This window comes from Pezoporus flaviventris, unplaced genomic scaffold (genome assembly GCF_033815535.1).
Source record: "Pezoporus flaviventris isolate CSIRO_AGI_PZ_B2104156 unplaced genomic scaffold, CSIRO_AGI_Pfla_v1 ptg000040l, whole genome shotgun sequence".
Lineage (NCBI taxonomy): Eukaryota > Metazoa > Chordata > Aves > Psittaciformes > Psittacidae > Pezoporus > Pezoporus flaviventris.
This window is the reverse complement of record NW_026892588.1, coordinates 928,269-953,284: the sequence shown is the minus strand read 5'-3', so window position 1 is coordinate 953,284 and position 25,016 is coordinate 928,269. Positions and strand designations below refer to the sequence as shown.

At 45.6% G+C, this 25,016-nt stretch overlaps 2 protein-coding genes across 4 annotated transcripts in view; both read left to right on the top strand.

Annotated features, from left to right (window-relative positions):
• Window positions 1–15,880, top strand: part of ARHGEF4 (Rho guanine nucleotide exchange factor 4) — a 217,293-nt gene extending 201,413 nt beyond the window's left edge. For all 3 annotated transcript variants that reach the window (XM_061465392.1, XM_061465395.1, XM_061465394.1), the window contains 9 exons: window positions 5,755–5,934; window positions 8,491–8,685; window positions 9,692–9,871; window positions 10,402–10,634; window positions 11,343–11,472; window positions 12,249–12,380; window positions 13,941–14,184; window positions 14,859–14,936; window positions 15,356–15,880. In XM_061465392.1, the coding sequence (XP_061321376.1) occupies window positions 5,755–5,934; window positions 8,491–8,685; window positions 9,692–9,871; window positions 10,402–10,634; window positions 11,343–11,472; window positions 12,249–12,380; window positions 13,941–14,184; window positions 14,859–14,936; window positions 15,356–15,513 (1,530 nt within the window). In that variant the 3' untranslated portion in view covers window positions 15,514–15,880. The remainder of the gene's footprint in view (window positions 1–5,754; window positions 5,935–8,490; window positions 8,686–9,691; window positions 9,872–10,401; window positions 10,635–11,342; window positions 11,473–12,248; window positions 12,381–13,940; window positions 14,185–14,858; window positions 14,937–15,355) is intronic.
• PLEKHB2 (pleckstrin homology domain containing B2) overlaps window positions 1–25,016 on the top strand; it is a 476,827-nt gene that overhangs the window by 398,897 nt on the left and 52,914 nt on the right. The window lies entirely within an intron of this gene.

The window sequence follows — 25,016 nt, the reverse complement described above, 5'->3', positions numbered from 1 at the left end:
TAAAGCCATTCCCCCTTGTCCTGTCCCTACAGGCCTTTGTCCAAAGGCCCTCTCCAGGTTTCCTGTAGCCCCTTTAGGCACTGGAGCTGCACTAACGTCTCCCTTAAGGAGCCTTCTCTTCTCCAGGCTGAACCAGCCCAGCTCTCTCAGCCTGGCTCCAGAGCATCTCTGTGGCATCTTCTGGACTCACTTGAGTATCCCTCTTTGTGTTGGGGGCCCCAGAGCAGACAGTTTCCAGTTTCAAAGCATCAGTGTTAGTCTGCCTTTGGATTGCAAACACTGCTGTCTACAAACTTAACTGTTGTACTAAACAAAGAGAAACAGCCAATTTTTGTTAGTTTTCACTGCTGCAGTCACTGGGTAGCTGTAGGGTATCTGAGTCTGAATTCTGTCTTCTAACGTTTGTCTTCTAGAAACTGTTTTGGGGCTCTTCAAGAACATGTACTAAGTTGTTGTCCTAGATATTACAAAGCCAACACATAAATGTTGTTTCATATGGAAATTAACAGTTGTTTTTCAAACGTTTTAATTGCAAAGATCAAAACCTGTGGTGAGTCTTTTGAGCTGAGGAGCTGCCATGCTTGGAAATGGTGAGCATTCCCTTTAATACACACTTCTTTGGCAGATAAGCAGCTCTCACATATAGAGCTGGTTGCTTGTGCCATGCTTTGACACATCTACAGAAATGCTTTTTGTCTGCTGGTGTGTTTTATCCTTCCTGGTGTAGGCAGTGAGAGTCCCAGTTTATGTGCTCCTCAGAGAGGATGCTACAGCACGCTGTGCCTCCGCTGGAGCAGCAATGCTTGCTGTGGGCACATGCACTACTGTTGCTGCTTCTTTGCCATGGAAATGCGAGTCCTGGCGCAGAGCTGCCCTTTAGTGCTTGCTTTGGGAAGGGGACTGTTACACTGGGTGTACTTGATTTTTGTGTATCTGCCCAGGAATTGGACCAGATACAATTGAGAAAGAATAGTGTAAGGCACAGTGTAGATTGAGGGCAGGTAGGAGAATGAGCACTGAGCATGGTGAGTGTTAAACACCTCTCAGGGCTGGTATCTGCTCCCTTGCCCACTCCCAGCATAGGAGTGCAGACTGAAGCGGTGCAGGAGATATCAGGCAGCGCCTGTGGCCTGCAGGAGGTGTTTCAAGTGCTGCTGTTCTAATTGAACTGAGACAGTCTAAACCGTATCTAAAATATTTTTGTAACCTTTATTTCTTGCTTTATTCCATATTGGTAATTCCTCCCTACAAACATGGTGTTGGGTTAATCAAATCCTGGCCTGTATTTCGGGTGTATTTTTGTTTACTCCTTTGCCCAAGAGCTGTCTGTGGTAGTGGCCTATCTGCTTGCCTGTGTCCATGTGGCCAGGCTGGTGATCAGCCAGTTGTGATTTTCTATATTAGGCAAATCTTGTTTACAGTGTGGCTGCTGCTGAATAGAGAAAATGTAAGGTATTAATATTAGCGTGTGGCTTAAAATACCAGCTGAGGATTCACTAATCAGCATCATGGCTTTCAGTGACTCTGAGATAAACCATGTGCCTCTATCCCCTTGTGAGCTGGGTCTGTCAGCCCTAACATGCTGTTAATGCTAGGTCAGACTTATCTCTTGTTTTCTCATCAAGATACTGAGATCTGACAGCTTGGTACTGTAAGGTGTTAATGCCTTCACATCATCAGTGCTCTGTGTGTGTGATCATCAGAGGGCTACGGAGGGAGTCCATTTAGTCCCTCTCTGGTCACAGCTGTGTGTGTGCCAGCTACCACATCGTACTCAGAGCAATGTTTCAGAGTGGCATATTTAAGCACACAAAAAAGATATTTTTATCTCAGAGAATATTCTTTATGTGCTGGTCACAATTTGTAGCTTGAACAAGCCTGCTGAATCCCACTCTTCCCACAGATTTATTAGTCTATGCTCATATCCTGAGCAGCAGTGATCCCCTACCCACAGGGATGTGTAACTCAGCACAGTATGAGAGCAACTCTGGTATGACCTGGTGGTAGGGCTTACCCATCTGTTGGCACATGCAGACAGCCTGCTCCTGGACCTAGACCAGTGAGGCAGCATGTAAGACCCTTGGAATATCAAGGATCACCTGCTACAAGCTCAGGAGTGTTGCATCCCAACTAGAACGAAGTGCAGCAGGAGGGCCAGGAGACCTCCTTGGATGGATAAGGAGCTCCTGAGGAAAACTCAAATGAAAAAAGAGGCTTATAATAAGTGGAAGCAAGGACAGGTGGCATGGGAAGAGTACAGGGATGTTGTCCGGGAAGCTAGGGACCAGGTTAGGAAAGCTAAGGCCCGGTTAGAATTAAACTTGGCTAGGGATGTTAAGGATAACAGGAAGGGATTCTACAGGTACATAGCAAATAAAAAACAGACTAGGGAGAATGTAGGCCCCCTCAGGAAGCTCTCAGGAGAACTGGCTACACAGGATTTGGAGAAGGCTGAGGTTCTGAATGACTTCTTTGCCTCGGTCTTCGCTGGCAAAGGCTCTGACCAAACCACCCAAGTCTTGAAAGGCAGATGCAGGGACTGTGAGAATGAAGACCTTGTGCCCACTGTAGGAGAGGATCTGGTTCGAGACCATCTTAAAAACCTGAACGTGCACAAGTCCATAGGACCTGATGAGATCCATCCATGGGTCCTGAAGGAGCTGGCAAATGAAGTTGTGAAGCCGCTGGCCATCATAGTTGAGAAATCATGGCAGTCAGGTGAAGTTCCCGATGACTGGAAAAAGGGAAATGTAACCCCCATTTTCAAGAAGGGAAAATGGATGGCCCGGGGAATTACAGAGCAGTCAGTCTCACCTCTGTGCCTGGCAAAACCTTGGAGCAGATTCTCCTGGAAGGCATGCTAAGGCACATGAAAATCAACAAGGTGCTTGGTGACAGCCAGCATGGCTTCACTAAGGGGAAATCCTGCCTGACCAATTTGGTGGCCGTCTATGATGGGGCTACAGAACTGATGGACAGGGGTAGAACAGTTGATGTCATCTACCTGGACTTGTGTAAAGCGTTCGACACTGTCCCACACGACATCCTTGTCTCTAAATTGGAGAGACATCAATTTGATGGATGGACCACTCGGTGGATAAAGAACTGGCTGGATGGCTGCACACAAAGAGTTGTGGTCAATGGCTCAATGTCCGGCTGGAGACCAGTAACGAGTGCTGTCCCTCAGGGATCGGTGTTGGGACCGGTCTTGTTCAACATCTTTGTCGCTGACATGGACAGTGGGATTGAGTGCGCCCTCAGCAAGTTTGCCGATGACACCAAGCTGTGTGGTTCGGTTGATACCCTGGAGGGAAGGAATGCCATCCAGAGGGACCTCGACACGCTTGTGAGGTGGGCTGATGCCAACCTCATGAAGTTTAACCATGACAAGTGCAAGGTCCTGCACCTGGGTCGGAGCAATCCCAGGCACAGCTACAGGTTGGGCAGAGAAGAGATTCAGAGCAGCCCTATGGAGAAGGACTTGGGGGTGTTGGTCGATGAGAAAATGAACATGAGCCGGCTTCAGTGTGCACTTGCAGCCCACAAAGCCAACCGTATCCTGGGCTGCATCAAAAGGAGAGTGACCAGCAGGCCGAAGGAGGTGATCCTGCCCCTCTACTCTGCTCTTGTGAGACCTCACCTGGAGTATTGTGTGCAGTTCTGGTGTCCTCAACATAAAGAGGACATGGAACTGTTGGAACAAGTCCAGAGAAGGGCCACGAGGATGATCAGGGGACTGGAGCACCTCCTGCATGAAGACAGGCTGAGGAAGTTGGGGCTGTTCAGCCTGGAGAAGAGAAGGCTGCGTGGAGACCTCATAGCAGCCTTCCAGTATCTGAAGGGGGCCTGTAAGGATGCTGGAAAGGGACTCTTCATTAGGGACTGTAGTGACAGGACAAGGGGTAACGGGTTAAAACTTAAACAGGGGAAGTTTAGAATGGATATATGGAAGAAGTTCTTTCCTGTTAGGGTGGTGAGGCACTGGAATAGGTTGCCCAGGGAGGTTGTGAATGCTCCATCCCTGGCAGTGTTCAAGGCCAGGTTGGACGAGGCCTTGGGTGACATGGTTTAGTGTGAGGTGTCCCTGCCCATGGTAGAGGGGTTGAATCTTGATGATCTTAAGGTCCTTTCCAATCCTAACTATTCTATGATTTTACTGTCATGCCGCTGGCTGGCTGTATGACAGCAGCATGTCCCTTGCATTCCTTGCTTGCTGGGCCTCTCCACAGTGACTTCTTACCTCTGTGAAGAGCAGAAACCTGCAGTAAGGGTGGACCCAGCCCTGTGGTGGGGCATCTAGGGCAGGGAGAAAAGGCAGTGTGGGGAGCACCAACACACTGGCTGTGTAGATAAATGGGAACCTCATGTCCTCTCCCTCCCCATCATCCTGTTGTTATTGTCAGAATAGAAGCAGTACATTAAGCTGTTTCTGGTTCAGTGGAGGGCCATTTGCTATCCAAAGGCAGACTGTATTTGGATTTTCTTTCAAATGCCTCATTAACTCTCTCCTGATTTACTGTGTGCACGATTATCCTGACATTCCTTTACATCATGCATCTTTCTTCTTAGGGGAGAGGCAAAAACAGTGACCCAGAGCAGTAGATAAGTAACTGTGTGACTCAGCAGGCTAAGGTGCCCAGCACAGATGACACGTGCATTATATGGCTGTGGTGATGCTGCTGCAATGTGGCTCGATAAGCCATGGACAGCAGGCTTATCAGTTTTCACCTTCTCCCTTGTGCCTCGTAGACTGCTCTGTCTGTACTGCTCCCAGAATTTATCACTGCACCATTTTCCTGGAGAAAAACAGGGCTTTGCTGTGACTCCAAAATGGCTGAGTCCTTTTTAGCAGGATGCCAGTGTGCACTCTGCTTTCTTGGGGAAATGGTGGTGTTCTCAGTCATGCTCAGACCCCATGATGCCTCTGTGTGTGTTCTGTAGTTGAAGACATTCAAAGCAGACTCTGATATGATAAACCTGTGGCTGTCAGGTAGTCACTCCTGTTGTAGGGCCCTACAGGACTTGCTTACAAATGCAGCAGTACAAGGGGTCCCAAGTGTTCCTTACTGCACCATGGCTAAGGTGTGAATGGTTGAGAATGGCATCAGGCACAATCATCCCTGTGTTCAAGAGCCCCCTCACAGCCTCAAGCCATGTGGGGTTTTGTTTTGGTTTTGTAATTGTCGGGGGTTCTTTCTTTCCTAGAGTAGGCCCCTATGTGATATGCAGTAAATAACCATTGTCCCTCAGTATAATAAAACTCTCCAGGAGACTCATTTTAAGAAGCTTAAGTGCTAAGTTTAACCACCTTAAAGACTTAGGGCTGTATCCATCTTAGATGTGTTCTGTAGTCTCGGAACACTTTCTGCTCGAAAGTATGTTTCTGAGCATTGATGCTCAAGGTTTCATGCCAAGGCTTTCCAGACTGGCAGCACAAGAGCATCCCCCACCCACAGTGTACCGCTGAGCCTTGTTTGCTGGCTGAGGCAAAGCCACCAGTAAGAAATTCCAGAACATCAAACTCATGTTCTTTATGGCAGTAAATGTACTGTGTCCAGGTGGTTCTGAGTAAATGCTACTGAGACCAAGATCAGTTGAAGAACCTGCCAGGCTAACAGCAACTCCAGTTCATGTGCTCATGGGGAGTAACCAGTTCTCAGCACTTGTTTGGCTCAGCAGCAGAGTTGCAGCCACACTGTTGGACTGTGCTGCTTTTGTGGAGGGAGCTGACAGTTTGACTTGTTCTGCCCACAGCTCATCAGTGATGGCAGCGTGGTGTATGCAGAAGCCCTCTGGGACCATGTCACGATGGATGACCAAGAGTTGGGATTCAAGGCCGGCGATGTCATTGAAGTAATGGATGCTACCAACAAGGAGTGGTGGTGGGGGAGGATTCTGGACAGCGAAGGCTGGTTTCCAGCCAGCTTTGTACGGGTAAGAGCTTCATGTTTCTTATGCCTTTCCATTAGCACCAAGTGTTTGTTCTTTTTCTCCAGGTTTAGTGTTTCTATAGTGACTCCTCAGCACTTTCCCTGCTAGAGATAGTTAGTTCAACATGTCTTGTTACTATTCCTCTACACATGGCTGTGGTACGCTGCACCCTCCCTCCTGAGCTGCCACCAGTGTGGACACGTCCCTCTTTACATGAGTAAATCAGGTGGCTCATTTCCTGCCTCTGGAGTTGCTGTGCATGGTGCTTTGCAGCCTGAGCTCCTGCTTACCCGTATGCGTATTGGCTAGTTTGTGCCCAAACACACAGCATTCCCTACAGGAGCAGCCAACAGATACTCTTCTAGAGGAATTCCAGATGCAGTTGGCAGAGGTCTTCATTTTAGTCTCCCCTTCGGAGAGTATGGATGACCATGGCACCAAATTTAGCTTCCTCCATCTGTGCTGGGTCCAGTGCAATGCCAAGCCCCAAAGTATATAACTACCTGACTCACACATGAACCTTCTCTTAGCCGTGGGGTTTTACAAACATCAGGCTGCTGGCTGATATTCCAGGCATTCAAAAATGGAGGAGAAACCCACAGAAAATGCCTTGGAGGTCATGTGGAAGAACTGATCAGGGGAGATAGGATATGGCTTGTGGACCAAGGCTTTCCCTCAGAGCCAGCTACAAAGACCATGTAGAAATAGCTATGTAGAAAAAGGCCAGACAGTCCCAGCTCTATACTGCAGAGGTTGGATTAATTCCCACAGGGCATTCTGAGAGACAGTGGGAATTCTCTGTGCAAGTGGAGGGTAAAACTGCTGTGCACTCGTGTGCTACAGGGAAAGAGGCTTTTTTTTTCTTTCTTTGGGCGAGGGCTGTTTTCAGTGCTTTCACCACTTCAGGACAGGCTCCTCAGTACTGCAAGGGTAATTGGGTGCCTGAGGGTAGAGATTGTCAGCCCTTTAGCTCTTTATCTGGGTCACTTCAGATTACAAGTGGCCCCAAAGCAGGTGAAGGATGAAAGGAGGTGACCTGAGGTGAGCTGATGTCTGTAGCAAAAGTCCTTGGAGAAGTGGGGCAGACAGTGCTATAAAAGTTTGGAAATGCTTTCTTACAGATTGCAGGAGACAGGCTCAGCTGGGTGACTACTGCACACGGTGGGTGTTTTTACAAGGTTGCCAGGACCAAATGCTCCACACTGGTGAGGACAGAGCTGCTTTTTTCACAGTGAAAACATAGGCCTCTTTTCCTTTCCCATTACTGATAAGTCAGACTGTTGTGCTGGCAAAAAACCCTGATGATACTTCAGACTAGCACAAGCCATTAGGGATACGCAGGACCACAAGCATGTGAGTGAAAATTTATTGCTAATCATCCCTGGGTCTCCAGCTTCCTGATGGGAAGCTTGCTGTGTTTGAGGACTCAGCTACATTTGTGGGTCTCTCGCTCCACACAAGTTTCAGGCCAAGGTCCAAGTTTAAGATTGGCCAATGTTCAGCTCACAGTGAAGGAAAACCAGGATTGCACACCTTGAGGGCTTCACCTGCTGTAAACAGTAAATGTCATCTATGCCTATGTTGACAAGGCATGGATGTGCACTACTTTTTATATGTAGCTATATCTGTAAGTGGTAAGTAATCCTGCCTAGGAGAAATTGCATTAGAAATGTAAGGCAATTCTATGTCATTATACTACAAATGCCTATAGTCGTGCATGTTCCTACTTCAGTGTTTTCATTTCTCTGTGCTGGGATTGATCATCAGAGTTGTGTACAAAATATCCCCATGGGCACTCTGAGAGCTACAGCACTGCGACATAAAAGAAAGCTCCTTAAGTGAAATGTACCAGTGATTGCCTGCTATTAACTAAGGTACTTTGCTGCTGTTGACAACACACTGTGTAGGACAGCGTCTCTCAAATGGTGGTGTTTTTCTCTGTTCATGCTATGCTGCCATCTGATGGGCACTGAACCACGAGTTTCACACACAGCCCTGGAATGTAATGCAGTTCCTTACCACATTCATGCCCGCTGGCATCTGTATCTGCTTTTTATTAACAGTAAATTCCCTTAAAATAATATCAGGGCACTTGATACTGAGAGGCCATCTGGTCTTTCTAGTGTGAGAACAGTAAACCTACATTAAAAGCAGCTATTTGCTGGTTTCCCCCGTCCTTCCCTAAGCACCCTCTCCCAAGCACCTAAGCAGATTTCACTTGATAAACCATTTTTGTCTTGATTTTTCTATGTATTCTCCTGGAGGACTCCATATTATTCCTGTGACTTCTGTGCACAAGAGATGCCTGCTTAAAACCACTGGTATCACACCAGTCTGAGAGGCTGTCACGTAGCTTGAAAGTACCCTCCCAAAACTGACTGTCTGGCCTTAGCTTCCCCAAGGGTAAAATATGTTTACAGGTAATGGGCACGTAGCAGCTCTCTTCAGTCCTCATCCTACCTCAGTCTGTGTATGCCATTCAGTCAACTGTCCTGAACTACTTCTTGGAGGAGTTGTATTTAGCAGTGCAAACAGTGAACGTGTTCTGTGTCCGCACAGCTGCGAGTCAACCAGGATGAACCTATGGAAGATTATCCCCTGAAGGTAGAGGGTGGCAAAGAGGACGACTCCAGCAGTGGCGCCCGCCGCTTTGGGATGGGGCAGACCACCAAAGACCAGATGAGGACCAACGTCATCAATGAGATTATAAGCACAGAGAGAGACTACATCAAGCATCTGAAGGACATTTGTGAGGTAACGGAATAAAGGGGGAAGTGAATGTAAGAATTCATTTGAAGGACAGCAGAGTTATGTCCCATTATTGCCCAGAGAGTGATCCTAAGCAGTTAAGTAACTCTCCTGAGACTGTATTTCCATCAGAGCCTGCTCTGGTAAATGGTGCTGCGTGCTCAGAAAACAGAAGCCAATTCATTACTGCAGTTGCACAAACGCCTCTGTATTTGGAGCACCCACTTGAGCTCTGATTAAGTGGAATTAATTGAATTTCCTAAGCCAGAGTAAATGTCTAGTGTTGCTGTCCTCCTTAATGTATGTTCTGAGGTAATATAAGCAGCAATTCTCGCCTTCAGGCAAGTCACGCTCAGATCAAAACAAGCGGGGATGTTCAGCCCATTAGGTCTTTCACTTGCGAATATGCTGAATATTGCAACACCTCTTCTAGAAGAGATATGTTGTCATGTGCTTGGGGTGCATGAAGGTAACTGATCCGAGTTTTGCAGGAACATAGTTCTTCACTCAAGTGACAGACCTGTAGAGCCTTTCAGGAGAGCCAGCTGGGGTGAAGCAGCACACACTTACCGAGCAAGCCCTTCCTCCTGCAGCGTCCCCCAGCGTCCTTTGTTCGCTCCTCCTCCCCTGAGTCAGCAGCCAGGCATTTTCTAACACAGGCATCCCAACCAGATCTGCAACTGGATTTAATTGATCTAAATCTATCAGTGGAGCAGTGCTCGGGTCAGAACACCCCATAGCCTGCAGGCAGATAAAGGTGGATTTAACAGGAGAGAGCAGCTCTGGGACTCAGCTTCGAGTGTGGGTTACAGTATTGTTAAAGGCAGTGATGTAACTGCGGCTTGGTTTCTATTTCTACCATGAGTTGGGTGATACTGGAGGAAATCATAGCTAAAACACGGATACACCTATGCAGGAAGTGGGTGCAGGACTCTGGTGTACTCCTTAGGGGTTTCTGTTGATAGCCACAGAGCAAATGCTCAGGAAGCTTTCCAATGTGGTTTCCTCCTAGGGTTACATTAAGCAGTGCCGCAAAAGAGCAGACATGTTTACGGAAGAACAGTTGAAGACAATCTTTGGGAATATCGAGGACATCTACAGGTGCCAGAAGAAGTTTGTTAAAGCACTAGAGAAGAAATTCAACAAAGACCACCCACACTTGAGTGAGGTTGGCTCATGCTTCTTGGAATATGTAAGTAAACCTGACTTCGTGGGAAAAGGGGAAGCTGAGCATGGGTTAAGCCAAAGGATTTAGAAACTGACCTGAGAACTGATGTTCTGTTTAAAAAAAACCCCACCCAAATTAAATGCCACCACCCTGCCCCATACAGCCCCTGCAGTGAAACATCCTCTAGCTCTCGTGGCTGTGGAAAGAACGTTTTCTGAGCAGCTCAGCTTCTGAGCACTGTGCTCCCTGCCAGACATCAGGCAAAAATGTAGAAAGATTCCACAATACAGAGCTGGACCTCAGTTGACAGCTGTGGCTTTTTCAGGTCATTAAAAACATTGAGCTAAGCACAGGCCAGAAGACATGCAATGGTCTCGGTTGCTCCAGGAAGCTGCACATGCTGTAACTTGGAATGTTCCCTGCCCATCCCCAACTTTAGGTCTCTGGGCTTCAAAGCCTGGGGAGGATACAAATTACCAAAGAGCCCCATGTGATACAGGATCTGCTACCACGGTAAAGAAGAGGGACAGTAACTCCTTTTGTTTCCCTTGCAGCAAACAGAGTTTCAGATATACTCTGAATACTGCAACAACCACCCCAATGCCTGCATGGAGCTGTCCCGCCTCACCAAAGTCAACAAGTATGTCTACTTCTTCGAAGCCTGCCGCCTGCTGCAGAAGATGATCGACATCTCTCTGGATGGGTTCCTGCTGACTCCTGTGCAAAAGATCTGTAAATATCCACTGCAACTGGCGGAGCTGCTCAAGTACACCAACCCCCAGCACAGGTAGTTCGGCAGCAGATTTCTTGTTGGTTTCTTTTAGGTTATTGGAAGACTGGTAAAAGATTTCCCTGGACCTTCTCTTCTCCGGTCTTAACAACCCCAGCTCTCTCAGCTTGTCTCCAGAGCAGAGGTACTCCAGCACCTCTTAGCAGAAAGCTCCTTAATGCAGTACACAGATGTGTTTGCACGATGTGTGTATTGTATTCTCACAGATGTTGTGAACTGTGCTACTGTGCAGAAGGCTCCTTCCCATGGCTCTGAACTGAGCTGGAATAGCTCCTACTTAAATAAAGCGAGTTATTGCTGACCCTGCCTTACCTGTGTGTGACGGAATTGGTCCCTGTATGGGACAGAGGCATTACGAATATATTGTATTATGCTGTGGAAAGCCATGAGGCTTGGAACTTTGTTCCAGGAACTTCTATGTACACCTCTGTGGCTGAATTTGATTGCTTACCCCCTTCTCTTCCACAAATTGGGCCTGGATTTGTTACAAGGCTATCATCTGTGCCTCAGAACCAGTCTGCATCTGCACACAGCAACACATGCCTCCAACTTCCAGTATAGAACAGCTGGGATAGGACTGCAAGTGGGACTCATGTTTTCTGCTCTTCAGCCTTAGGCCGTACTAGTGTGCCCTGCTTTGGTGTACTGGCACTATAAACGTGTGTCATTTTATCATGTCTAACAAACACCTCTGCCTTACCCTAGGGATTTTAAAGATGTTGAAGCTGCCTTAAATGCCATGAAGAACGTTGCTCGGCTCATCAACGAGAGAAAGCGGCGGCTGGAGAACATTGACAAGATTGCGCAGTGGCAGAGTTCCATAGAGGACTGGGAGGTACGAGATTTCCTTCCCCCATGAATTCAGTGTTCACTGTTTGTGGGGTGTGGATCTGTATTCATTTAACCAGATGTGATGTTCTAATACACCTGCAGCCAACTGAACAGGCCCAGCACATAACCCGGCCAGACCAGCTGCTCCCTGGGAATTTTGCTTCCCCATTTCCCTTGCAGAATAAAATAACTGTGTAGGTTAATGAAATCCTATTATTCTCCTCTTGCCCCCCATTTTATCTTGAATGATTTCACACTCTCAAAACAAGCAAAATTACCCCTTAATGCCTAGTAAGTCACCCTATTTTTGCACAGAGACAGGCTCTGATAGAGTGACAAAGGAAGCCACGGGTCCCTGGAGACTCATTGGAAAAAAAATGCTAAATTAAAGAAATAAACCTGCTGATTTCCTAAACCCTAGGCTCAGTAAAACCAGACTTCCTCCCCAGGGATGGCAGGTTAAATCTTCAGCTCTCTGCTTATGTGCCTCCTTTAACAGTGGGGATGTATCAGCTGCCCTGAGCAGACTCCCTGGAAAAGGATATTTTTTTCATTTAACACACTACTTTCTCAGCCAGTTCAGTTCCTGTTCCCTGGGTCCACAGTATCTCCTGATGTGACAGGGACTGTCCTCCAGCACAGAGGCTCCTTCTCATCCCCAGAAGAGTTGTGTCAGCAGGAACTGGGTCCCACCGGCCACACTGGTTCTCCTATGACACCAAGGACTTCTCCCCTGTGCTCAGGTGGCTGAGCCCAACCTGTTCTTTGTGCTGTTCTCAGGGTGAAGATGTCCTAGTCAGGAGCTCAGAACTCATCTATTCTGGAGAATTAACCAAACTCTCCCACCCGCAAGCCAAGAGCCAACAGAGAATGTTCTTCCTGTTCGATCACCAGCTCGTCTGCTGCAAGAAGGTAACCCCACCCACCAGGCCCAAATGATGTCTATTACAGTGCTAAAGAACTTGACTGAGCCTCCCTCTCTAACCCTTTTTTTCCCTAACAGTCACTGGCATTACATGTGCTTCTGGCACAAAGTGCATTCGCTGCAGTCTCTGCACAGCCTTGGTGTGTTCTGTGCACCTGACCACAGCAATAAGCCACAGGAACTCCTGGCCTAATTCTTAGAGCAAGAGAGGGAGCATTGCACTGCTTGTAGGGTTAATGGCTGGGTTTGTTTTATAAAACTCAAGTATGGGCAATGCCACCAATTTTACTTCTGTCACCCTATTTATTGGGAAAATAATGAAATAAAAAAAAGTGAAAGGCATCTCCCATTGGAATTTCAAAACTGAACATGTCTGGTGGTGGTTCTGCATGCTGCAGAGCATACAGGTTCCTCCAGGTAATTTAGGCATGAGACCCTCACTGCTTCAGCACTGCTGGCAAATTTACTTTCCATTGCCAACACATAACCCAAAAGCTAAGCAGGACTTTTTTCATTCCTTCTTTCTCTCTTTCTCTTCCCTTCCCTTTAAATCTCTTCTCCTCTTGAAATCTCTTAAAATCTTTTCTAATCTCTTAAAAATCTCTTCAAAAATCTCTTCTCTTCTTAAAAAACCTATTCTCTTAATCTTTTCTGCTCTCTTAATCTCTTCAAATCTCTTCAAATCTCTTTTCTTCAACTCTCATCTCTTAAAAATATCTTCAAATAGCTTAAAATCTCTCAATTCTCTTAAAATTTCTTATCTATCTTCAAATAGCTTAAAATGTTTTCAAATCTCTCTTAAGATCTCTTCAAATCTCCTCTAATATCTTTTCTCTTCAAATCTCTTAAATTCTCTTTACTTCAAACCTCTCCAAATATCTTAAAAATCCCTTCTCTTTAAATCTTTAAAAAAAAAAATCTCTTTAAGAGAATCGTTGCCAGGATATTTTTCAGATTTTAAAATATCTCTTTTCTTAAAAACCTCTTCTCCTTTTCTCTTTTTTTTCTCTCCTCTCCCCTTCTCATAGAAATCTCTTTTCAAATCTTCTATTCTCTTAAATTCTTTTGTCTTAAAATCTCCTCTGTGCTCTTTTCTCTTCCCTTTTTTCCTCTCCTCTTTTCTTTTCCTCTTTTCTTTTCTTCTCTCCTATTTTAACTGTAGGATTCAAATACGATTTCCTGACACGGGCTTAAGGAGGATTGGGATCATGTATAACAATCAAAGCTTACGTCCTTCTCATTCAGAGCTCTGCAGGGCAGCTGGTAGCTCACAACAGAAGATGCCAGCCTATCCTGACCATAAAAAGAAATGGTGAGATTCCCCTCACTGCCAGCAGTGCCAGCAGGAGCTCAGCACTCTGCAATTCCACACTCAATTCCATTTTATCCTTACAATTTATTTACAATTTTATTTAACAATCATTTTATTCTTACAGGACTGCCAAGATTAAATACTGCATTATATCAAAGAAAAAGTTTAATGTTTAATGAAGGGACAGGACAGTAAACAATAACATCTATATTAGTGTCTGTGATCTCTCTTACAGGACCTCCTGCGCCGGGACATCTTGTATTACAAGAGCCGGATCAACATGGATGACATGGAAATACTGGATGTAGAAGATGGGAAGGACAAGGACTTCAATATCAGCGTGAAAAATGCATTTAAGTTGCACTGCCGTGACACTGAGGAAGTCCACTTGTTCTGTGCAAAGAAGCCGGAGCAGAAACAGCGCTGGCTGAAGGCATTTGAAAATGAAAGGAGACAGGTTCAGCTGGACCAGGAGACAGGTATGGCAAAACACTGCTGTGACACACTGGGGGTTTGTTCCTTTGATTTTTCCTTCCTTTTTTAACCCCCAGCCAGTGCACAGGAGTGAAACTGGGGAAGCCAGTGCCTGCTCCTGTCCAGCTCCAGGCTGCTGAACTGCACATTCAGAATCAATCTCTGCAATTGAAACAAAAGAAAAATGCAAACCCCCATGAGCAGACAGTGCAGTAAGGCCTCAGGGAAGGGGATGTGTCTTTCATGAGTTCAGGGCTGACAAAATGGTCAGTACATCACACAGCTTCCATTATTTTGCAGTACAGTTTAAGTGCCCAGCTTTACCATATCTATACAAAGCTTGTTCAGTCAAAGGTTCTCACAGTTGTGTCCAAATCCTGCTTAATTCAGACTTGTGTGATCTAATGAGATCTGAACCACAATTGCTCTGGACTGGCTTCTTCACCCAGCAAAGCATGGGGGCAAGTGCAGGGATTAACCCTTGCATGAAAGGGAGGGAAAGGTGTGCAGGGGGAAGCAGTGTGTGTTCCGCTTCCACCTTTAGGACTTTTAGTTTGTGACCTCCCCAGCCCAGGCATTTTCCTACCCCCGTACACTCCCCTGACTTAACGTGCCAGTATCTTCCCGTGAGATACAAAATGAGGAGCCGCTGCTACTGACAAACTCTTTTATCTTCAAGGTTTTTCAATCACAGAGGTGCAGAAAAAGCAAGCCATGCTGAATGCCAGCAAGCAGCACCATACTGGGAAGCCCAAGGGTGAGTCACACCTGAAGACAGACATGCTGCTAGAACCAGGGCAGAACCTGGTTCTAGAACCTGGATTTACAGCCTCCTTATTTATTTGACTAAACTCCACAATAAGTAAGTAAGTCAAAAGTAAGATATGGCTGCAAACCCGACCAGTCTAACAGAGGAAAGCCCCAAGGGCAAAGCAGTAGAAGAGACTCCACAGGCCTGCCCTGTGCACAGGCAAGGTAGACTCTGATCATTACAACTCAAAACCACCTTTCAGTTATGCTTCACATTTCTGGGGCTTACATAGCATCAAAAAAAGCAGTGCTGAAACCAAAGATAATGCCAAGACAAACCAACTTATTCCCTAACAGTAGCTCTAACAGAGAATGGGGAAGGGAGCTGTGCTCAACTAACATGCTTCCCATCTCCTTCTCTCACAGCTGTGACCAGGCCATACTATGACTTCCTGATGCGTCAGAAGCATCCCACCCTGCCCACTATGGTCCCTCAGCAGCAAGTCTTCATGCTGGCAGAGCCCAAGCGCAAGCCCTCGAACTTCTGGCAGAACATCAGCAGGCTGACGCCCTTCCGGAAATGAGGGCAGCCCGTGTTTGTGCCTGAACCCCTTCTGAGAAAGCACTTTATCCATCAGTCCTGGAAGGTGAAGCCCAGCTCCTTTCAATCCTTTGTTTACAGAGGATGGCACACACGCTCCTGCCTTCCCTATTTACGCTGCAAACCAACTGCTGCGCTGGCTCTGAGGTGAGACACTTGCACACACCTGTGCGTTGGTGCCAGTCCCATCGAGCCAGCCCTGCACAGCGCCCAAGGGGCAGACTTCCAGGAAGAGCTCATGTCCTTGTGTCAGCTGTGGCTCGAGTCATTCCCTCCTGCAGTGAACACTACTGCTGCGTGGCAGCTGTCAGAGGGGATGGCTGCCCATACACCGGCCGTCTCCATGTCTGCTGCCATGCTCAGAGTCACTGAGATGATACACTGCCCATGGAGGGATAAACCCTTCTCTCTGCCCACCCCACTCCTGATGTTTCTCTGAGACACAATCCTCCTCCCATGCACGTCTAACTCATTCAGTTAGCCTTTGGGGCACTCAGACAACAGTGAGTATTGCACTGTGACCCTTTCCTTTAGATCACCAGTGATGAACTGTATCCTACGTTAAACAGTGCCAATCAACCTGCAGCATGAGTAAAGTCCGACAATCTCTTTAGTGGGTTTGAATTCCATCAGTTAGAGACAAATGTGCCTAATCAATACCATACTCAGTTCCTTAGATTCTCGTCTCTCCATTGTTTTGCTGTATTTCCTGGCCAATGAAAATGCCCATTGTTTGTAATGTCTTTATTTATGGTAAAAAATCAGAACTGTGTATTTTATAAGTAAGTCCGTAATTGTTCTGTCACTTGTTGTTAACTTGATGCCTGTTTTGTCTGTTTTACTGTTTTTAAGAAAGGTCAATATTTGCAAGCCCAGCTCCCTGAAGTCAGAGTCTACAGTGCAACTCTGAATGATGACTCTGGTATGCAAACTCCCACAGACCCTCAGTTCAAGGGGTATTACTACAGGTTTTTGACACCTTTAAACAATGAAAAGCCACTTTAAAAAGACCAGGCCTACATTTGGCATTAAGAGGCTCTAAGAACCCAAGTTTCAAACTGGCCAAAAAGAATTAATTTAAACCTTGGTTAGTAAAAGGAAAGATTTGCCTTACCACAGCGAGAGTTAGAAGCCATACTGACTGAATTCCCCAGCTTAGAGACAGCCTGTGACACTGCAACGAGCAGTGTCTTCTTTCCAATATGAAGCTAGTGTGAGTGAGCACTAACTGTCTGCAGAGCTCAGAAATCCAGTGCTTGTTGATGCTGTAGCTGACCAAAGTCTGGTCATCCAGGGATCCCTGAATTTAGTAGCATGTACAAAGTCATTCTTGCACTATCTCCCCCCTCCCAGACCAGGGGCAACATTTAATTTCATAAAGAAACTTGTAAAAGTGACTCTCAGCCTGTGTTTGTGTCCAGCCTGTCTGTCTGTGTGAACCTGTGTCTCTTTTAAGTCACTGCAGTTTCTGCTCCTGCAGCTTAAAAACTTAATGCTAGAAGGTTACCCTCAAAACAGCCATCCTTTGGATGGAAGGCTGGGGAAGCAGAAGCCAGACCACTTCTCAAGGTTACTAACTGTGATTAGCAGCTCCCAAAAATTCCTGCTCTTTCCTTAAATGGACACCACATCTCAGAAACATCAGAAAAGCTGCAGAGAATGCTCAAGCCCACTTTGAGCAATATGGAATTAGAGGAACAAGCAGCACCCGTAACCAAGATATCTACTTGGAACCTGCCCCCCTCCACAGCCTTCTCCCTGCCCTTCTTCCTGGAAGAACACACAGCTCCGTGTTCCTAGGCAGAACCACCTGTGACATCACCATTCAATGCCGTCCTCAATAGAGACAGGCGAGCAACACTCAATCTAAGTTCCCAAAACTTTCCCCTCACGCAGACAAGGGATGCCTGCCCATGGAATCTTTATTACTTCCTCCTTCCCTCTTCTCCTCCCCCACCCCCATCACCCCAAGTAACAGAGGAAAATGGGGCTTACCAGACTCCAACAGAACATTTCTCCACGCTTGACAGGACAGTGTGGCAATACATGGGAGGGCTGGGGTGGGGGAAACAGGGGACATGCTAAATAAATGAATGTCAGACTTTAAAAGAAGCTACTGAGATCAGGCTCTGCTACTTGCCTCTTAGCAAGTACCCAAATTGACAGTGACACCTCCCAGCCCCATGCTAGGTTAGGGGTGTTCTGCATGCCATGAGCGTTATGTGGTTACTCCTCCCCAGACAGAGCAACACTCCAGTGGGACAGCACAGCATCCGTAGAGCTGAGCTCCCTTTGCTGCACCCTCGGCACCACCAGGCAATGGTCACTGTTGTGTTTACCCCAGTAAGTGTCTGCACCCTCCTTTCCTTACCTTTGGCATGTTTGTTTTGATTGGCCAGGAAGAAAATCTGTTGGCCTGGAAGTGATCCATTTTCTGGGCTTATCACCCTTGTAGTCAGCTGGGAGGGACAGGGAACTGGACCACTGACCCCTGGCTGGAAGGGACCTGGGGACAATGTCCCACACGACACACCCTCAGAGCAAAACCAACTGTGAAGCGTCATCAGGTTTCTCACAGTCTCGTCCAGCTGTTATCCATGTGCTCAAGGATGGAGTCTGGCAAAACCTGTGTGTTCCTGCCCAGTACCTCACTGTTCACACTGTGGAAAAACAAACTTCCTACAGCTACTTAAGATTTTCCTGTAGTGCACCTTGTTTTTAATTTGTATGCTGCTTTAGACACTCAGCTTTACATGTACATTGAAGTCACTCCCATACAAATCCTCACCTATTCTACTGAATGAGGTGGGGTGACAGTGGCACCATTTCCTATAGTGCAGCAGCTTTGAAAGGCCACAAAAAAATCCCCCTGCCCTCAGCTAAAACACACACAAGAACTGGGTACTATCAGTTATCTGTGTATCAATCCTCTGAACAGTAAATACACATCCATCACATTGTTTACATTATCAGATTACTTATCACCTCTTCCAGAACTTACTCCATAGCCGATCATCGCATACAAGTGATTTAGAGAGAAGCTTCTTATAAAAATCTAAGTGCCAAACCAGACTTTTCTGGCCAAACACTACACCAGTTAATGAAAAGTTATTTATTTCTGGCAGAGAGAAATACATTCTCTACTTGACTATCAGTCAGTACTTCCCTTCCCAAGAAGGGTCTTCAGTTACAATTCTAGTCTTGCAAGAACAGCTGAAGCTAGGATCTGATCCCCTATGCAAGACTGAAATCAGGTATAAAAGCTGACCACACTGAAAGCCGCACAAAGCATGTAACACAGCAGGTGGAGTGACAGCAGTGACACTGACAAAACCGGTAAGGATCAAACCCACTTTGCTCACTACCATGCACCAGCATGTTAACGGACCACTTTGTAAAGCTGAAGAGTTTCATCCTGTATTTTCTACCCACCACTACTTCCTGATTCTGTAACCACAGAACCTCTCATTTCCTGAGGAAACTGTGTATCAGATCATGTGTAACCTGCACTGGTTTTAAATGACTAGTCATGTCCTAAATTACTGATTAAATGGTACAATGTACTTGCTTTAGACAACAGTAACAGACAAGACCCAACACTGAACTTCCTTCACCCTGGCATCTGGATTTTGTGTGGAGTTATTCACACTGTACTGTCAATGAGAAGTATCAGGGAGAACCTATGTGTAGGAAAGCAAGCATGTATGTACACATTGTGTAGATTCCCAAGGTCATCAGCTAAACTCTTAAAAAAGGGGTTGTGGCATACAAACAACAGGTCAAGTACAGCTGCTGTCAATTTCTCTGAGCTTAACAGGAACACAAGTTTACCAGATTGACATGAAGAGTCCGCTTCAAACGTGTAAGAGGAGATGTAAGACTCTGCTAACCCAGATGAAACTTCCACATGGCCACAAATGCAGGTTTTCATGCCAAACAAACTGCAGCTCCTGACACGAGTCTCAACTGCAGCAATCATTCTGGATCTCAGGCTAGAAGCTACCTAGCTAATCAGAAACACACTTCCTCACCAAGTTACAAAACAGGACAACACCTGTTCCAGGGGTGGATTGGTGCTTTTCTTTATTAGGCGTTTCGGTTCTTTCTGTTCCCCTCCTTTTGTAGCTCTCCAGGAAGCTTATTGTGAAAAACAGCCGTAAGTAAAATCTGCCTATATTCTATTTGGACAAATAAGACATGCTTACGTAAAGCATATGAACCAAGCAGAATTATTTGCTGAAGCTGCCAGTAGAATGAAGAAAACCAGTGGCTGCTAAGTAATCCTGTTTCTGCTCTGACAAGAAGAAATACCTTTATTTCAAACTACTGTGAGTTGGGAATAACTGAGTCAGAAAAGGTGGGTGTAAACACTGGAATGCCTGTGCTTCAAGTTCTGGTAACATCAAAGCAGTACAAACTGTCTTTGTACTAAATCAAAATATCAAATCAGTTCCCATGGAGCTCAAAGTTCCCACAAAGCAGCCTTTAGGATCTCTTCTACTTATTACCTGAACTGTAGGCTGCAGGGTGGGGAGATGCCCTGGTTCTGTCCAGTGCCATCCATCACCTTGCTGCTGCTGTACACTACAGGCAATTCCAGCTGTCCAGGACACTGCTCCGTCTGCCCTCCAGAAGCCCAGGATGCACAGCCCACCTGCACCTTAGTGTCCAAAGAGCTTCCTGAAAACATGAGAAAGCCAGGCCCCCTGCCATCCCTCAGATGCCTGAGAACCGAGGCATCTACAAGTAACAGACATTCAAGATAATCTAATCTCGGCTTCAGACTGAAAAGGCTACATTTCTTGGGATGCCACAATGACAGTAACTACCTTTTCTTCATAAAAAGGCCTTTCATTTTTTACAATATAGGTCAAAATTTCAGCTGTGCTCCTCCAGATTTACTGTAGTGCAAGCGTATCTTCATGTAACACCAGAATTAAATATACCAATCTTGCTACTGATTTTTACATATCAGTCTTTTGAAGTATTGTACCACTTGCTATATAGACTGCTTAAGAACTTTGTCAGCATCGTTAAGGTTGTACAGGTCCCAACAGGTGCTTACTTTTTGTTTTACTGTTGTTAATAATTCAACTGTTTTCAGTTCTCATGTCAGGTTTCACTGTGTAACTGCTAATGGGGTTATGACACTGCATTACCTGTTTGGACAGTGACTATGATAGCACAGTGATTTCTAAAGCTTTAAGAATGGAGCAGTTCACACTTCACTCATCCGCAACTGTACCTGCTGCTACTCAAGTTTTCTACCCAAGTTAGCAGGACTTGGCACTGCTACCAACAAGCAGCAGTACCACACTGGTACAATCGTGAGGTCTATGGTATCCTGTACCAGCCCACCAGTAGAAAGTCCCTGCCCCAGAGCTCCCAGCCTAAGCAAAGCTGTAGGATCAGGTCTTTGGGTAAGTAATGGATTAAAGAATAGCAGCTCTGGCAATGGACAGAAATAAAACTGAAATGAAGTGTGCTTAGATGATTTTAACCCACTGAAGGTACACAAGCCAGAACACACCCCTGCATTTTTCTGTTGAGTGCTACACAGATCAGGGTGGGTATGGGAGGATGGCCTATTGCATGCTCAAGAACACCAGCAACCTGAATTTCATCTGCCTTTATATTCAGAGCCGTGCGCACAGCTCCAGACTCCTGAGAAGCCGAGGGCACTTGCTCCTGCCCGGCCACAGCAGTCACAGCTTGCCTGCCTTGGGATTAACACCTCACACCACACTTCATTTCTCACCACACCACCCAAATGTTTCCTTAACAACAAGCTCCGTTACTAAAATGCCACAGCTTCGGCAGCGCTGGTGGTTTTAGGTAAAATACAGGCTGCGTTGTTCTTTTCTCGTAACACTCCTGTCATTTTTCCCCCTGCAACCATGCCACTTGTCTCTGCATGCAGTGAGCTTTTCTTCTGCACAACTTCGCTACCAAAGCGGTTCCCTGTTTTACAGGCTGTGCAAATGAAACACCCATGATACTTAACCCAGACTTGTGTACCTTTGCGTGTAACTGTTTACACAGACATTTGTGACATAGGAAATAAACAAGCTGTCAACTTTACTTTTGTCTAATTCTGTAATCCTCCCATAAAACACTAACTATATGAGTATTCAAAATTAATCTTTTTAGCTGCTACAACTGAAGCTATATAACAGCACTCTGCTTCACAGAGCTTTATCTTTCCATGTAGCAGCCTGTCTGTACACCTTACCTGGGCTTGGTAATTGTCGTCTTTCTTCTTTAACCTTCAGCAACCTGAAACAATACACCTGCTATCTAAATCGCACCATCCTCAAGAAAAACTCTGCCCCCAGCTCCAGCCAGAATTACTCATACCCATGAGGTCCAACATCCTTCCCTGTAGGTCTGCCATTCTCTCCAGTGCAGACAATACAACTTCCCATAGCTACCAAAGTGCTCTTAACTGCTCTACAACGGGTTTTAATTTGTATTTTGTTAGAGTAGTCCATTCTATTCTGAGTAGCCAATAGCCTGATGGAGTCTGAAATAAAATACACGAGAGCATTTAGCCTCCCACACCTAAGTCAGACATTTTATTCATGCAATGCAGCACCACCCTGAACCCCAGCACTATCACTGGTTATTTCCTGCAAAGGAGAATTCCCAGCTAAATAATAATCAGTACACTGCTCCCGACTCCAGGGGAGCTCACCAACAAAGCTATTTCTATTGCTTGACTTCATCTACAGTGAGCCATGGAGTTCAGAATCAAAGCAAGACATAAGAAAAAAAAACTTCTTGCCCATAATCAGTTACAGAAAAACTTGAGACTCAAAATTTCTTGCCTTACTTCTGGCAACAGCCAACTGAATGGTTATGTTTTGGGAAGGGGCTCTGGCTGTTATCAAGTGTTCAAAGCTGCCTCTAAAATGAGGGGAATTCTTATCTGCACAATTCACAGCACCTCCCACTCAAGTAAGTGGGAGAGCAATATGCATCACAATGTCACTGCAGAATGAATCTGGGAAGGGGGGGGGGGGACAGGGAACCCCACAAACATAAATGACCCACCATTTTGATAGTTCCATGGATACATTTAACACAAACTAGAAAGAAACCCCATATACAGAACCTAAAAGTTGTTCAGTACCATGTTCCTACAAGTGGCAGATACAGTGCAAAGTATGTCTTCACAACAGACAACCACAAGAACAGCTGCACCAGAATGCCTCTAAGCAAAGAATGATCAGCACCATTGTAGAGAATGGTTTTACTCCTTTGTGTCCTCCCAGATTTCAGCAACCCACTGGTTCAGGATTCTGAATTTCCATCAGCTCCTGCGATGTGCAAAAAAAATCCCCAACCAACACACCCAAAAACCCAACCAAACTAAACCAAAACCCAAACCTATCTCCCTGGAAAATAAAAGTGAGCCCAGGATACCTGACCAGCAATTCACTTGAAGTGCAGTAAACCAAAATCTGTCCGTGGGATTCCTGGTGCTTTGCTGTTTTAGAAGCTCAGCTACTTGACTGAACAATGAAAGAGACCTGCAGCAATAAACTCAAAAACCAAGCGCTATTTCTGCAGATCCATGCAGTTACTGATGCTGGACCTTCCTCTTCCACATGTGTTGCTTTTCACAGGCATGTTAGCAGGTAAGTTACTGTTACTTTTGGAGACCTACAATAGATGAAATAGCCAGTTAGTTCAAGCAGTACTGCCCCGTCCCCCTCAAATATACCTACTTCCAGTCTAATATTAGTGTCACCTACAGCCACACACATCGAAAGAAATAGGATTATTTCACACAGTTCACACCTACTCAATTATTTTTCTTCTGGAGAACACTCAAGACACTGATCTACAACAGCTTTCTGCTCAGGGACTGTCACCTCTGAAACAGCACTGATCTGCTATCAAATACATGCTAAAGCACTGTGAAACTTTACATGTTACATTGTTTTAAGCTATAAAGTAATAAAAACCTTGAACCCCAGGAAATCCCTCAAAAGCGAATGAGGCAGGGTTGTACCACCTTTACCATACCCTCAAGCAGGGCAACTTAGGGCAGCTTATCCTTCACTGTGAAGCCTTTTATTACTGTGCTTTGTTAGCCATTAAGAAACCTTACTGAGAAAGGTCACTTAAGCAATTTAAATGTTTTGCTTTGCTTCAGTCACTCACCAGATTGCATTACCTTACGGAGTTTAAACATACCAGACTGTTATCCAGCAACAGAATCTTACCCAAAAGGATGTCACCAAAGGCAGGAGGAAAAAAACCACAATAAGCAACACAAGTCAATCTTTATTGAAAACGGAAGTATTAATACATAACAATTCTTGTTACAATAAACGTGCTTTTAAGAATTTAAATCTGAGCTCATCTACTCATTGAATTGCATAAAAAATAAAAAAGTATGAATTTTCACAATTGAACTGGCTCAGAATGGAATCTCCACTCTTTGTGTTGATGCAATAGTTCAATGCAGGAGTGAGTGATGCTTTAAAACTTATTCTGGAAGACAACATTGACCTAAACTTAAAAAAGTACCAATACAACTGTTCCTAAGACAGTTTTAAAAAAAGTCATAAAAAGGAAACCTGTGTCTATTTCATAACAAACATGGAGAACTATTACTGGGGCCTCTTGTACTTCCATTGCATGCACTCACTTCTTCAAATCTTAGATAGGAGGGCAGCCAATAATAGCAATACAATAAAAAAAAACCACTAACAAATCCATTCTACTTAAACAAGTCCGTACAGCAGCCAGCTCAAAAAGCTTTCCCAGTTTGCCTGCTAAGTGCCCGAAAGTCACAACAGTTTAAAACAGCCACGTTTACTTTCTAGATGTTGTAACTTCAGAGCCCATAAATCACTGAGTATTTTTTAAGATCGGGAACAGACCCTTACTACCTGTGGAATTCAGGTGTTTCAGTGTTATATTCAACCCACACAACAAAAGGTTTCCTTGTCCCCAGATGAGCCCTGTTCCTTCTTCCTTCCCTTCTGTCTACAACACCACAGCTCATTTTCTCTCAACACCTCCCCAGAGGTGTATACACCACACTGAAAGAGTCCTCACTACTTCAGAGATCTCAGAATGAACTGGATTCTTGGCAAAGCTTGATCCACAAAACTATACCCTAGCTTTGCTGCAGCTGCTCCTGTTAACTGGCATTCTACCTCCTTGAATCTGAGGGTCTGCAGGAAGCTCTGAGCAGATAAAATACAGATGAGAAAGCTGATAATAACGAGAGGTATTCACAAACACTTCGATGGGAGGATTAATGGACTGCGTTTGACCCTCTGCACATGCTAAGGTCGGCCAGTGACACCTGCTGGAGAAGGCAGGATATGGATCAATCCTCATTCTACCGCACAAACCACATCCTGGGCAACTGCAACCATCCATTCAACAACCACAGCATCTGTCCTCTTTCCCGCATGTTCCAGCTGAAACATCACTATTGTTCATGTTCTTAAGATGAGAGATTTC